This window comes from Maniola hyperantus, chromosome 6 (genome assembly GCF_902806685.2).
Source record: "Maniola hyperantus chromosome 6, iAphHyp1.2, whole genome shotgun sequence".
NCBI classification, from domain to species: Eukaryota; Metazoa; Arthropoda; class Insecta; order Lepidoptera; family Nymphalidae; genus Maniola; species Maniola hyperantus.
In genome coordinates, this window is record NC_048541.1 from 3,898,980 (window position 1) to 3,913,788 (window position 14,809).

Sequence of the window (14,809 nt, forward strand, 5' to 3'; positions counted from 1 at the left end):
CACTATGAGCATGGGTCTCCCAATTTTCAGAATCAGTACCATTATCAACCCAATGCCGGCTCACTATGAGCATGGGTCTCCTGTCATTATGAGAAGGGTTTGGCCCTGGCAGATTGACAGACTTCTCAAACCTTTGCGAATATTATGGAGAACTATCAGGTTTCCTCATTATGTTTTCCTTCACTGTTAAAGCAAGTGATATTTGATTGCTTAAAACGCACATAACTCTGTAAAGTTCGAGATCAAACCCCGGAAGGATATGAATGAATAAATAAAATCTTTTTAGAAACTCGAACATATTTTGCTTCTATTTTTATTCTTGGGTTGGTTACTCCGCATGGGTCCACAGAGCGTAAATCAAAAGGCTTCGATTGTAAAGAATAATTTGAATTTATTGTTATTACAGACGCGACAGTCTCTTATCGAAGCATGATCAGGTAAGATTTTATAAATTTTTGTAGGTAAGTCCCATTTTGTTCTATAGAATTTGACGTCATCAGACAAAATGAGACAATTTCATCCTAATCTGTTCCATAGAACTACATAAATTATTACAAGCATTTCACGATTTCAAATTAAAGCAAATCATAATATACAATATTTAAGATAACTTCCCGCTCCAGCTTTGTACATTTGCCTTTCTTTTTTTAACATTCAACAACAATATTTTGTCGGGCCTGTTTAGTGTCCCGTTGTATGAGGGATATTTAGTAAGCAATATTTTTTAATTTGTGTATATTTGGTCTGGTATATGTGCTCCGTTATGCGCATCATCTGGCATCGGTCATACCTCTAGATTCTTGCCGAGTATTACTCGTATGACTTATAAAAGCTGTGGCGGGGAATTTTGATCGAAATTATGATCCATGATGGTGTTTTAAGAGCAGTAATGAATGTCACTCTGTGATGTCCCGCACAGAGCGAAAGGGGAGAGGAGCAGGCCCGGTGTCCCAGCGTGCAGGCTCACCGCCGTCGCCGCCAGAGCGTGCACGACCTGCACCGCAGCGTGCGTCTGACGCCCGACACGAGCGGTAACCCTTTATCCTGTGATGCCCCGCACAGAGCAACAGATGGGAGATGAGCAGGCCTGGTGTCACATTAATCCGTCGTTGCGTGAAAAAAGGACTGACATAACTGCTCGTTGCTCGCTATTATTATTTTTAAAATAACAAAAATTATCCCATTTACTAAGTACTAGAACTAGATGATGCCCGCGTCCACTTCGATTTCGGTTTTTGTAAAAATTCCCTAGGAGCTCTTTGATTTTCCATGAGATAAATTAGCCTGTGTCCGGGATTCAAGCTATCTCAACTAAATTGTTTCAAAATCGGTTAAACGGGTGGGCTGTGAAAAGTTAACAGTCATACACACTTTCGCATTTATGAATTTAACCATAAAGTATTTTTTTAAACGACGGTTTGGATATTATAATTTTCTATCCACTACCACAACCTCACGCATATTCCGTATTTACGATAGACTTATTTAAAATCCCTATCCTTAATCGGCATAATATTAATTGGCTCGCCGTATTCCTAGATCTCCTGCGTCCCGCTTCCCGCTTCGCCCCCGCAACCGCACTGCGTCAGCGTCGACCACGTATGCATGCAATTCATTACCGAATCAATGTTTACAACACAACTAACCGCCAATTCCTTGCTGCCATCTGGGGGCCGCAGCTGAAAATCAGCGCCTTATATTCTTGTGTTTATGAATCACCTTCAAAGTCATGAGAGAATAGGCATCTTCTAGGCAAGCGCGCTCCATCTTAGGCGCAATTTATACGGGAAAGGCGTAAGGTAAAGGCGCGGCACGTCAGCGTGATGAAAATGCGTGATGATATCATCATACAATAATCTCTCCAATTTGTATGCTGTTTCTGAAGACCGTGATTTACTTTCGACAATATAATGTGGAAACATTCTTGTGACATTTTATACACTGTAGAAAAACGATCAGGAAATTCATATCATTTTTCTATTATGTTAAAAAACCTATGCTCTTGTTCCAATTTCCATACAGGATGCACCCAATATTATCAGTGTCTCTGCACATTAATAAGTTGCAGATAGTTAATTATATATATAGTATAATACAGAGTAATTTTGTTTCGATAGCAAGACATGCTATCGAAACAAAATTACTCTGTATACTGACACACCTTGGCAAATCTTCTCTATAATTTAAATAGCATTCTTGCCTTATCCGTTGGTCGTATCCAGAGTCCAGACGTCGCTGCTTTGTCTTACGCCTTTCCCGTATAAATTGCGCCTTATCACTTGCCAGCAGGTCTGATTGCAGCCAAGCGCTAGTCTATAAACTATTTCACGCCACTGCTGCACTGGTTGTAAAGGATCACGTTATTTATAACATCTGGGGCGATCAAGATACAACTGTGGCTTATTCTGTAAACTAAACTAAATTGATATATCTAAATCTAATGTTGTCCTTTTCGTCCGTTGTCCGCAAGGAGCATTATGAAAGGGAATAGCAATGTATTTCATTTCATGTTTTGAAGAAATGTAATCCGTAACTTTTGTTTCAGAAAACTCGCGAGAATCTTCACGCAATAATAGCATCGATAGGTCAGTATTTTATTTTTATTTATTTTGTGTTTACGTAGGAATAATTTTGTCTCGTTTCTGTGGGCGTTTTCATCAAATAACTTTAAATTAGATTTAAACTAAACTACACTATTAATATTTCTGTTGTAAACTATCTTTTAACTAATCTGAACTAACATGACACCTTTAAATATATTGCAAATCTCTTTCATAATACTAATGATTTTAAGCTTTTTTCGTGGTTTAAAGACATATTTTAATGTAGATAATGGGTACACACCACGATTAATTTAACATTTTCTTTCATAATACTCCCTGCAGAAGAGGATAGCACTAGATTTTGATTTTACCTATCCATTTAGTTTAGGAGATTACGCATATCCTTTGTTTTCCGTGCAAACTTGTCTCTTACGGAAGTTAGTACGGAAAACGTAGGCTCGTTTGTGATTGGTTGGTCACTCAATATTCTTAACGACCACTGACTTTTTGTCTTTGTCATTTTTAGGGTCACTTTGTTGTCTGTCTGTCTGTCTGTCTGTCAAGAAACCTACAGGGTACTTCCCGTTGACCTAGAATTATGAAATTTGGCAGGTAGGTAGATCTTATAGCTGACATTTGGGGAAAAATATGAAAACCGTGAATTTAGGGTTAGATCACACAAAAAAAATTAAATTGTGGTCATGAACTAATAATTTGTATTTTGAACTTTTAAAGTGAGTGACTATATCAAGTGGGGTATCATATGAAAGGTCTTCACCTGTACATTCTAAAACAGATTTTTATTTATTTTAATGCATCATAGTTTTTGAATAAAATAGAATAAAAATTATCGTGCAAAATGTCGAAAAAATACGACTGTAGTACGGAACCCTCATTGCGCGAGCCTGACTCGCACTTGGCCGGTTTTTATGGGATTCCGTAACAAAGAGTGCCCTATATTCCGTGAACCGATATAGCACCAATATGTAATTAAGTGTATTTGTCGTTTTACATTACAGTAACAAAAAACAGTCATTAATTTTGTCTATATTTTAAAAAATCAACTGCATTTCAGTGAAGTAACGCAACTAAAAAAGCAACTGTCGTCTTGTCACAAAGAATTGGAAGAGCTCAAAGAGAAGTACCGAGAGGTCGATGAAGAGTGCGAGATTTGCGCGCAGTACTTGCGCGAGAGAGACGAACAGTGCTTGAAATTAAAGAGCGAGAAGCGTGAATTAGAGGTAAGTTTGATTTACTAGCTGATGCCTGCGACACAATTCACGGCAGCAACTTTAACAAAACGTCGAGGCTTCGACGTCACTGGCAGGCGTCCAATGTTAATACATTTGACGCTGGTAACCCTAATGTAGTCCTATATTTCTATGATTTCACCTTCAAGAATTAATTAGAATCTATCTAATTAGAATCACATCTTTTTTAAACAATGAAAAAATAGTATTCTCACGTTCCTCTGTCGTACGCAACTGATAGACTGCGAGTACATCCGTCGAGTCGACCGCATAAACCGCGCCGAATTCGATGACGTCATCCGAATTCGTCTAGGTATTTCTGGGGTTCTTGCAGATTCTTACAATTCGACGCGGAGAAGTGTGCGAGTTTTCATGAGATTTCATATACAGAATTCTAAAATTAGTTTCGTTTGACGCGTTCGACTCGGATAAGTGTGCGTTCACCTTTATAATTACTTTCAATTTTGCAGAGCATTGTCGCTGAATTGAAGGACAAGTTAACGAGCGTCAATCCAAACTGTAGTAAAGCTAACAGTTTTGCGGACGCATCCGTTAATACTGATGAAGGTAATGTCTGTCATAAAAATAGATTTATTTTAAGAAATTTTCGCATAGCTATGTATAGGTGCGAAGCAATAGGTGCGAAGTGATGATTAAAAATAATTAAATAAATAAGTATTTACATACAACAAGTATTTGTATGTAAATAATAATCATTAATCTGTATTTAATATGTAATCTAATTTAATTTTGTATGTTTTGTAAGAAATGTATGATAAGTTTATGCATGCTGTGGTTGCCTATAATAAGCTTGTCATTTTGTGAATGTATTTTAAATAGTTAAAATTATTTTTGTGACTGTTTTTGTAAATGACTAAGCTGTTGGTAAACCCATTAAAGAAAATAAAATAAAAATAATGCATCCGAACTAACAAAGGGAAATCGTTTCCGCCATGTTGTGATGTCTAAGTTTAATCAGTCTTGAGTGACGGCGCACCACGTTGGCCGTGTTTTCAATGGATTTTGTAGGACTTGTAAGTTCAGGCGCATTATATTATTCTTACAGGCTATATAAAAAGCTGAGATGGCCTAGTGGTTAGGACGTCCGCCTTCCAATCGGAGGTCGGAGGTGCGATCCCGGGCACGCACCTCTTACTTTTCGGAGTTATGTGCGCTTTAAGTAATTAAATATCACTTGCTTTAACGGTGAAGGAAAATATCGTGAGGAAACCTGCATGCCTCAGAGTTCTCCATAATGTTCTCAAAGGTGTGTGAAGTCTACCAATCCGCACATGACCAGCATGGTAGACTATGGCCAAAAACCCTTCTCACTCTGAGAGGAGACCCGTGCTCTGTAGTGAGCCGGCGATGGGTTGATCATGATGATCATGATGATGATGATATAAAAAATTATAATATTCTCCGTCATACATTTTTTTAGGATTGTTTTCTATTTTATTTATAGTACTTTTCATTATGACTTAATTTTGTTGGCTGAAGATTACAACATTCCAGAAAAGTAATCTATATATATAAAAGGAAAAGGTGACTGACTGACTGGCTGAATGACTGACTGACTGACTGACTGATCTATCAACGCACAGCTCAAACTACTGGACGGATCGGGCTGAAATTTGGCATGCAGATAGCTATTATGACGTAGGCATCCGCTAAGAAAGGATTTTTGAAAATTCAACTCCTAAGGGGGTGAAATAGGGTTTTGAAATTTTGTAGTCCACGCGGACGAAGTCGCGAGCATAAGCTAGTTGCTATAAAAAGTTTATCCATCATTGCTATTATCTATCACTCAAGCAAAGCCGGGGTGTTTCAGCTTATTTTTAACCGACTTCAAAAAAGGAGGAGGTTCTCAATTCGTCGGAATCTTTTTTTTTTTTGCTGTAATATTTATTTGTTTCAGACTGGGCGAACCTGCACGCTGTGGTCGTGGACAGGATGTCGTACGATGCGGAGGTGGAGAAGAACAAGAAACTGGTGAAGACCATCGAAGAGTTGCGCTACCGCAAGCAGGACCTCCAGGCGGCCGTGGCGAAGATGCAGAAAGCGCTGGACAAAAATCCATCCAAAGATAAGTAAGTTCTTGACATCAGACTCATTTTGTGGTTTACTGTCTGTCTGTCTGTCTACTATAGCTTTTCATGGCCCAACAGTTTAACCGATTTTGATGAAATTTGGAACAAAGTTAGCTAAAACCCTGGGGAAGGATATAGGCTACTTTTTATCCCGGAAAATCAAAGAGTTCCCGCAGGATTTTGAAAAACCGGATTCCACGTGGACGAAGTCGCGGGCACCATCTAGTCTATAATATAAAAATAATTCACTAAATGTGTTGGTCATCGCAAATCTCGAGAACAGCTGAACCGATTTCGCTAATTCTTTTTTTTATAATATTCCTTGAAGTACGAGGATGGTTCTTACGGAGAGAAAATAAAAGTGGATGAACCAAACAGGAGTTGAATTGTGTACTGATTTGTATGCAAAAGTAGGAAATTTTATGGAGGGATGAGGCAACACACATGACTATAGTTATTTGTTATGTACTAGTTTTCTAAATAACTCTTATTTGCTTGGATATTCCTTATCTTTTAACAAATTGAGTAATAGTTATGTCAAATCTCAAATCAAATGGAGTTTTTCTATGTGATCAAATCAAAAATTAGGAGAACCAGAGTAACAGACGTAGCTCAGTGGGTTGCGAAGCTGAAATGACAATGGGCAGAGCATATACTTCGAAAAACTGATAGACGTCGAGGTCCCAAGTTTTTGGAATGCGACCTCGCACCGGCAAGCGCAGCGGTGTAGGTGGACAGCCGACATCAAACCCAGCCCAGGCCAGGCCAGCCCAGGGAGAGGCACTGGATTCAGGCGGCACAAGACCGTGGCGTGTGGAAGTCCAGCTGTGGACGTCTATCGGTTGATGATGATAAATGCCAAACTTCTCTTTAAAAAAGGGCCGAATTGAGAGCCACCTCCTTTTTCGATTCAATATTCCCTCCAATAATACTTTTGTAGAGAATTAGAGGCGATGCGCGTTTCGCTGGCCGTCTGCGCCCGTGAGCTGGAGGAGCTACGGCAGCGCTCGCATGAGCTGGAGGAGCTGCGGCAACGGGTGAAAGAGCTGGACGAAGAGTGCGAGACGTGCGCCGCCTACCTGCGCGAGCGCGACGAGCAGTGCCGCAAGCTGCGCGAAGCCAACAAGGCGCTTGAGGTACGCACACACGCATGTCCTTTTCTTATTTTATTTTTTTAATAGAGATAGCGAGCAAACCAGCTGGCGGGTCACGTAATGTTAAGTGATTACCGCCGCCCATGAACATTTGCAGCACCGCTGACCGAGAACCGCCGATGCGTTGCCGGCCTTTTATGAATTTGATGGTCCGCCCCTTGAATAACCCCATGTTGTAATCTAGTGGGAACACCGCCGATGGGAGTTGGTTCCACAGTTTGCATGTACGTGGAAAGAAGTATCTGGCACAGCGGACGTTTTTGGACAGGTTTCTGTGTATTATGCGTGAAAAGTGCCCATTTCTGCGTTCTTAGGATTTCGTACACGAAGGGTGCCAACCGTCAGTACCGCTGAATCTAACGCACGGTTTCCGCTTGGAGCGCTGAATGTAGCGGAACAAACTTGATCTTTAAAACACGGTTGTTAAAGTAGATTTTACTTTAACGCTGAATTGTTTCGACGCTCGAAATTTGTCAGCATTAGTGAGATGTAATAATCACTAAGCACACAGAGCTTTCTTTTTGAGTAATTAAAATATCACTTGCTGTAACGGTGAAGGAAAACATCATGAGGAAACCTGCCTGTCTGAGAATTCTCCATAATGTTCTGAAAAGTAAGTGAAATCTGCCAATCCGCACTTGGCTAGCGTGGTATACTCTTCTCTTACTGCGACGAGACCCGTGCTCTGTAGTGAGCCGGCGATGGGTTGATCATGATGACGATGATGATACAGAGCTATCGTTATATCCAACAAGAGCCTCAATAGCTCAACCGGTAGAGGAGTGGACTGAAAACCGAAAGGTCGTCGGTTCAAACCCCGCCCGTTGCACTATTGTCGTACCTACTCCTAGCACAAGCCTGACGCTTAGTTGGAGAGGAAAGGGGAATATTAGTCATTTAACATGGCTAATATTCTTTTTTTTTCTTTTTTTTTTATTAAACATTTTTGCGCAGGCGAAGTTGGTGGAGCACGGCGACACGGCGGCGGCGCTGCGCTTGCGGCGCCAGGCGCACCATGACCAGCGCCGCACACCCATGTCCCTCTCCAGCGACGCCGCAACCAACACCAGCGATGGTGAGTCAATACCACAGTTCTCGACAGTTAGGGAACTTCTTACTATGCTTGTAACAAAACGGCGAGGTGTCGACGTCACTGGCAGGCGTAAAATGTTAGTACATTTGACGCAGGTAGCCCTAGTTTTCTATAATTTTACGTCACCATAGCCTAATATTTGACGTAATTATCGTTGGTTCAGGATCAAACCCAGAGTTCACTCACTCGAGTTCACAGGTACAGATACAGTTCACACGATACAATACAGAGGTGGTAAACGCTTTAACCAGTATTCGTCATCAACCGATAGAGTGCTCTCTTAAATCTTTGGGTCTTATAAATTCGGTTCGATTCCCGGCAGAAGCAATTCGGGAATTTATAATTTCTAAATTGTCTCTGGTCTAGTCTAGTGGGAGGCTACGGTCGTGTCTAGTTACCACCCTACTGGCAAAGTCGTGCCGCCAAGCGATTTAGCGTATCGGGACGATGCCCCGTAGAAACTGATAAGGGCTATGGGTGTAATAAAAACTACCCCACCCCTTCAAGTTACTCCGCTACCGTTACCATTACTTAGGCTGCATCATCACTTACCACCAGGTGATTTCGCAAGGGCTAACTTATAAAGAAATTAAAAGGCATTCACTGCTTGACATAAGTCTCTTGTAGGGACTTACCTAATATCTATACATGCCTCATTGCAGAATAAAACACTAAACAGAATCTTGAATCTACTACTTTGTTTCAGACTTACTAACATACCAGGTAGAGAGAGACAGCTCAAAACTCGCAACAGACGAAAAACAAGCTACGGAACTGAAACGCCTTAAAATGGTACGTAATTGATTTTTTTTATTCCTATTACTTCCCAGTCCCGCGGGGTGATTACGTATCTCGCGACAGGCTTGCGACAGGCGTAAACCTCGTGACCATTGCTGTCAAACGTCACACGTAACAGCGGCTTGAGAGAGACAGCAATAGCCACAAAGCAAAATAAGAAGAGAGACAGCAAATGAACTGTCGCATTGCTACTGCTGTCGCTACTGCAACGTTTTACGTAATCACCCCGCCGTTTCTCCCTTTCATACCTTAACTGTATTTGTTATATTATAGTACGCGGCGGAAAATAATGTACATCGATATTTAGAAAGAGATAGCGGATTTGTAGAGCATTGTCTCTGTCGTTGAGACCGACAAAACGTCACAGGTATGAGTGACAGAGACAACGCTCTACAAAGCCGAAATGTCATTCTAAAGGCCGATGTACATTATTTCCTGCCGCGCACTGTATACTTTGTATTTTAGCGTTTAAACTATCGTGAGTGATTCCATCCAGATCCATTATATATAATATCTGTCCCGGCTTTACTCGACGTGTATAGTCGACGTTAGCCCGACGTTAGTCGGTGTGTAGTCGACGTTAGCCCGACTAGTTTCGAACCCATCCGGGGTCATTTTTCAAGGGAGTCAGTTCGCGCACGCGTCGCGATTGTGACTGCGAGCAGCGCGTGTTGCTGCCCGTACGTACTTTGTATTTTACAAGATTTCAATGACTCCACAGGCACTGGAGAAGCTGTCGCAACAGAAGACCGAGCTGGAGCAGCAGCTGGCCGCGGCGCCGCGCTACGTGGCCACGGGCAGCGCCATCGTGCAGGTAACACATCTCCCCTTATTTAAGAAAGAAAGTAAAAGAAAATGCATTTATTTGTTGTTGGTGTCACAGATAAAAACTAAGTACAAATGTAACATGTTCACCTGTGACACCACCCCAATTGGGTGTACAACTGTACAGCTCAGCATAATGTCCTGTATCATATGCGTTAACACACATAATATGCACGACGCTGATTTTCAGCTGTTACCGATTGCGGCAAAGCCCAGAAGGAGGGCTATGTGGTTAATAGGGATGTTATTTTTTTTTTTATTATTATTATTTAATTAGAACGGCCATAAAGCCAATTACCCTAATTAAACTACGAGTACAAACTAACATAAACATACTTACAAAAATTGTTTAAATTATAAATTTTAAAAAGCAAAATTATAAATTTTCACAAAAGTGACCCATGAGGTCAGCCCATTTGTCAGCAAATATGTCACAGCGAGGGGACTCCTTCAGCAGCGCGTTGAGCCCAGCCAAAGTGCGCGGTATGGGTGACCTGGAGCGCGCTACCGTGCGACTAAACGGACTTACGAAAAATTTGGAGCGGTGGCGGAGATAGCTGTAATTAGAGGGTGCATAAACGCAGCAGAGCTTGTGTAGTTCAGAGCAGTCGATCACACCCCTAAGAATCTTGCAAATTGTACCAATTTGGTCGCAGTCTCTTCGGGTTTTGAGCGAGTGGAAACCCAAGTGCCCTTGGAGAAATTTTGTGGGATACATGAATGGGTAATACCCGTGCAATTTTTTATATAAATACTTTAGAAAGGCTTTTTGAACCTTTTCAAGTAGCAAGGTGTAAGTGCTTTCATATGGATTCCAAATACAAGCGCTGGTTTCTAGCTTGGCACGAACCAAAGCGTCAAATAGTAGTTAATAGTAATGGATATATAATTTCGGATCCGGATACGGATATGGATATTGGTAAAATATAATATCGGTTTCAGTTACGGTTATGGATATTAAATTATTTCGGATTATCCGATAGTTTCGGTTACGGATATTAATTTTTTAAGGAACTGTAAAATGAAATACAAATAAGATTATATTCGACTTTTTAATTGTACCTTGTAGGTTTCGCAATCTGTCATACAAGTAATTCTTTCTTACAGCCGAAACTATCCGAAACTTTTATTTTGGATTCGGTTACGGTTACGGATATTTTTTTATTTCGGATATCCGATAGTTTCGGTTACGGATATGGATATCCATAACAACACTAGTGTTTAACCCGTATGTATGTATCGTTCCTATGTGCGCTCGTAAATCCTCAACGGCTCCACCGATTTTGATAAATGATACGTCATTAAATTCGTATTGATGGCGCGAGTATCACTGGGTAGATACATTAAATTCTTAAAAATTCTAAATGGTGAATACTGTGCGCTTTAATGCGCGGACTGAAAGAGATGTGGGGGTTTTTTGAAAACTTGAAATTACTTGTTTTGCTCATTTGAAAGCCTATACCAGCGCGGCGCGGCGAGGTGATTCGCTAACTCAGTGATCAACAGTTGAATGAGAGCCACCGAGTTCATTTTACATTTTACTACGAAAAATTAGATTGATGCAGCAATGTATAACCAACTATGAAGTCAAATAAAACCTCTCAGTGATCAACAGTTGAATGATAGCCACCGAGTTCATTTTACATTTTACTACGAAAAATTAGATTGATGCACCAACTATGAAGTCAAATAAAACCTTCGGGTCATCATGATCGCCGGCTCACTACAGAGCACGGGTCTCTTAGAAATCAGAAGGGGTTTTGCCATAGTCTACAACGCCTGGTCCGGATTGGCAGACTTCACATTATGGAGAGCTCTCAGGCATGCAGGTTTCCTCTCGAGGTTTTCCTTCACCGTTTCTACCTTCGGGTACGGAACCCTAATGATCACTATCATCTTTTGTTAAGACAGATTTTATTTTTTATTTGATAAGAGTCTCCGCAGACCACAAACTTTTTATCGGCCGATAGTTTGGTCGGTTTCTGAATCAGTATGAAGATGTATGTAAGTGCGCAAATTATAACGATTACATCTTCATACTGATTAAGAAACCGACCAAACTATCGGCCGATAAAAAGTTTGTGGTCTGCGGGGACTCTTAGTGTTCGTGACTATTATATAAAATTTCAGAATCAGCAAATAACAGACGTCATGAAGGAGAACCAAAAACTGAAGAAAATGAACGCGAGGCTGGTGAAGTTTTGCGAGAAGCGCGGCAAGGCGCTCACGGACAACCGCGAGAACGAGCAACCCCCCCAGCAGTTCAACTGACGTACAAAACACTCTTAGTGTTCCTTTTAATCTGATTGTAATATAATATTTTAGTAATACTCTATCCGCGGAAAGAATTTAAAGTTTACTCTCTGTTACTTAATCTCATACAAATTAAAGAGACAAAAATCTCAGCAGGCGCTAACCATTTTGAGTCACCAACCAATCACAAAGGGCTTCTAACTGAATTTCTAATGTTTTTGAAAACATTTTCGAATTGAATTTTTTTTTGTATGAAAACATGTTTGTGATTAGTTGGTGCTTCAAAACGGTTAACGCCCACTTGGATTTTGTTCTCTATAATTTGTATGGGATTACGTAACAGAGAGGGCGCTATACTAACTTCTTTCCACGTATAAAGTTTAGTAGTTTAATTATTTTTGTAAAAGTTTTCAGAAGCTGGACTTGTTTTGTTTTTTTTTTTCATATTCATTTGCGTTCATGTACAGTTTTTGTGGATTCTTTAAGCTACGACCACACCTGCGCGTCATGAACGGGGTATGCGAGAGCGTCTACAACGCGTATCTTATGCACACCTGTGCAACTGTTGGAGTCGCGTAGGTGTGCACTGTGCATGGCGCCATTAAATATCGTGGTAGGCAACCGATGCGCGGCTGACATTCCCGCTTCGTAGTCACTTTGGTCGCAGGTTTGGATGATGCTTAAAGCTAGCATTTACATGAGGCCCTGTCAGGACGTTGCAAACATTAAATTGCAATAATTAAAACATAGCGTTTAAACTATCGTGAGTGATTTTCATTATAAATGTACATAATATAATATATACTACCGACTGTACTCAGGTCGTTAGTCGACGCTAAGCCCAACTAGGGTTTTTTTACTTTAAATAAAGGACCTTTAGGTACATTTTTGACGGTCGAATTCGATTTATAATTAAAACATAATTATCATTCATTATACATTATTACTTTTGCATGCTTAAGTTTGCAAGTTTTCCAGTAAATAAAAAAAATCCTAAATACATAAGTTTGTACTTAATTCGTTTGTAAACCAAACTCTGGGTTTCTGTTACAATTTCGTAGATTAATTTTTTTTAATAGATTTTTTTGTTAATTTTTATGGCTATGATGGTGCTTAGAAAATAAAGAAAAATAATAATTATGGGCGCTCACTCTTGTCACTTATTTCTTCGCAATAATGAGGCATATTCGTTTGTACACTAGTCGAAAAATTGACAGAAGCCAAAAAGTTTTCTACCTAACCAACGTTGATAGAATAAGCAACTATATACACAGATTTGGGTTGGGAGATGAGTGCCCCTGACTGAATCCGTTTCAAAAAGGCTGTAATAGACATTCCAACATAATTCGAAAGGCATTTCATACAATGAATAACATAGTTACAATTATTAGGTACATCTTTAGCCAAAGATGTCTAGCCATGATAATAAAGATGCTTTATCAAAGTTTGGGTCTATGTTTTTCTCGTTCGCTGAAAAAAGTATCGGGCCGCTGAAACTGTATACTAGGTACACACAATTATTTCTTTTTCGTTTTGTGCTAAGATTTCGTAACTTATTTTCTTGGTGTATGATAACGATAGACTGTAACACTGGGTCAACGCAATATGATTAAATAACTAATAGTGTTACTTTAATGTAATATAAACATATTACTAATTTTGGTTGAATTACGTAGTCGGTGTTGTTGAATTGTAAGGTGTTCGCAGCTCACTTCTCAGTCACTTAAAAATTTGAATCGAACTACGATAATTATATCTAATATGAAAACCCTCAAAAATCGGTAATTGCATAATAGGCCAAGTGGTACGTTCGCTGACTGAATTGGTCTAGCCTCCGTTCCCACTTGTCGTTTGTCGGATGTTGCAGGGGCAGAACATTTTATATGAAGCTATTCACATTTGTTGGAAACCGATTTTGTTTCAAAATGTACAGCCACTGGAACATCAAGCGATAAACTACAAACGACAAGTGGGAACGGGGGCTAGTCCAATTCAGTCATCGAACGTACCACTTGGTACCGTAAGGTGTACTAAGCTGTTTTGTACTTGGTGGCTCCACTGGTATTTGAAATCATTACGTATAACGTAGGTACTCGCGAATGACGTTTGCATACAAATATTTGACGCAAGGTGAGCATTTTCACTGTACTTAGTTTCAGCGTGTGCTGTTCAATCAGCTTTGCTAATTTTAACTTCTTAAGATCTAAGAATTCCGCTAACTTGAATAATAATTTGCCTGAACTACTGATAAACTACTGATTTTAATGAGACGTTAAGGAATGATGATTGTAACGAATTCTAATTATAAAAACATTGCATTACATAATATTCTGATGTATTATATTGACTGAGAATGAAGGTTTGTTTCATTTTTATCCGATAGTTTCTTGTTCACCCCAAATGGAACGAACTCGAAGATCTTTTAACGACTTTAGGGTGAGAGGTTTATAATATTAGGCCTCTTTACTCCGCTCATTCCCACATAAAATAAGCAACCACAGTTGCATAACCAGCGAGATGATACGCTATCTCAGTGTTCAACCGTGAATGATAGCCACCGAACTCATTTGACATTGCTTGGTTATATTGCTGCTTCACTAAGGCTGAGATCTATAGAGTGCACTTTGACTTTGCTCAGACTTGAGATTGAATTAAAACGAGACAGATTTATGCGAGAGATATAGCTCTGTCCCGTTTTAACTGTCTTAAGTCTAAGTACGTTAGTACTATTATATATTCTGTGGTCTAAGCAAAGTCCGAAGAAGGCCGACTAAGGCCAGTAACGCGAGCCGAAAGAGAAAAC

The 14,809-nt window shown here is 40.0% G+C and overlaps 1 protein-coding gene and 1 long non-coding RNA gene across 4 annotated transcripts in view; one reads left to right on the forward strand and one right to left on the reverse strand.

Moving 5' to 3' along the window:
* The window catches only part of LOC117982831 (kinesin-related protein 4-like), a 32,871-nt gene extending 20,781 nt beyond the window's left edge, over positions 1–12,090 (forward strand). For 2 of the 3 annotated variants that reach the window (XM_034969264.2, XM_069499218.1), the window contains 12 exons: positions 407–437; positions 920–1,031; positions 1,540–1,599; positions 2,546–2,585; positions 3,619–3,784; positions 4,264–4,360; positions 5,712–5,883; positions 6,824–7,019; positions 7,992–8,112; positions 8,837–8,922; positions 9,650–9,742; positions 11,884–12,090. In XM_034969264.2, coding sequence (XP_034825155.1) covers positions 407–437; positions 920–1,031; positions 1,540–1,599; positions 2,546–2,585; positions 3,619–3,784; positions 4,264–4,360; positions 5,712–5,883; positions 6,824–7,019; positions 7,992–8,112; positions 8,837–8,922; positions 9,650–9,742; positions 11,884–12,024 — 1,315 coding nt within the window. In that variant the 3' untranslated portion in view covers positions 12,025–12,090. The remainder of the gene's footprint in view (positions 1–406; positions 438–919; positions 1,032–1,539; positions 1,600–2,545; positions 2,586–3,618; positions 3,785–4,263; positions 4,361–5,711; positions 5,884–6,823; positions 7,020–7,991; positions 8,113–8,836; positions 8,923–9,649; positions 9,743–11,883) is intronic. The other variant, XM_069499217.1, reaches the window with a different exon arrangement.
* On the reverse strand, positions 11,280–11,532 carry LOC138402505 (uncharacterized). The gene is made up of 2 exons (XR_011236880.1): positions 11,450–11,532; positions 11,280–11,351 (listed from the first exon to the last, which is right to left on the reverse strand). It is a non-coding gene; the product is annotated as an uncharacterized lncRNA (long non-coding RNA).
* Positions 12,091–14,809: the final 2,719 nt, after the last annotated feature.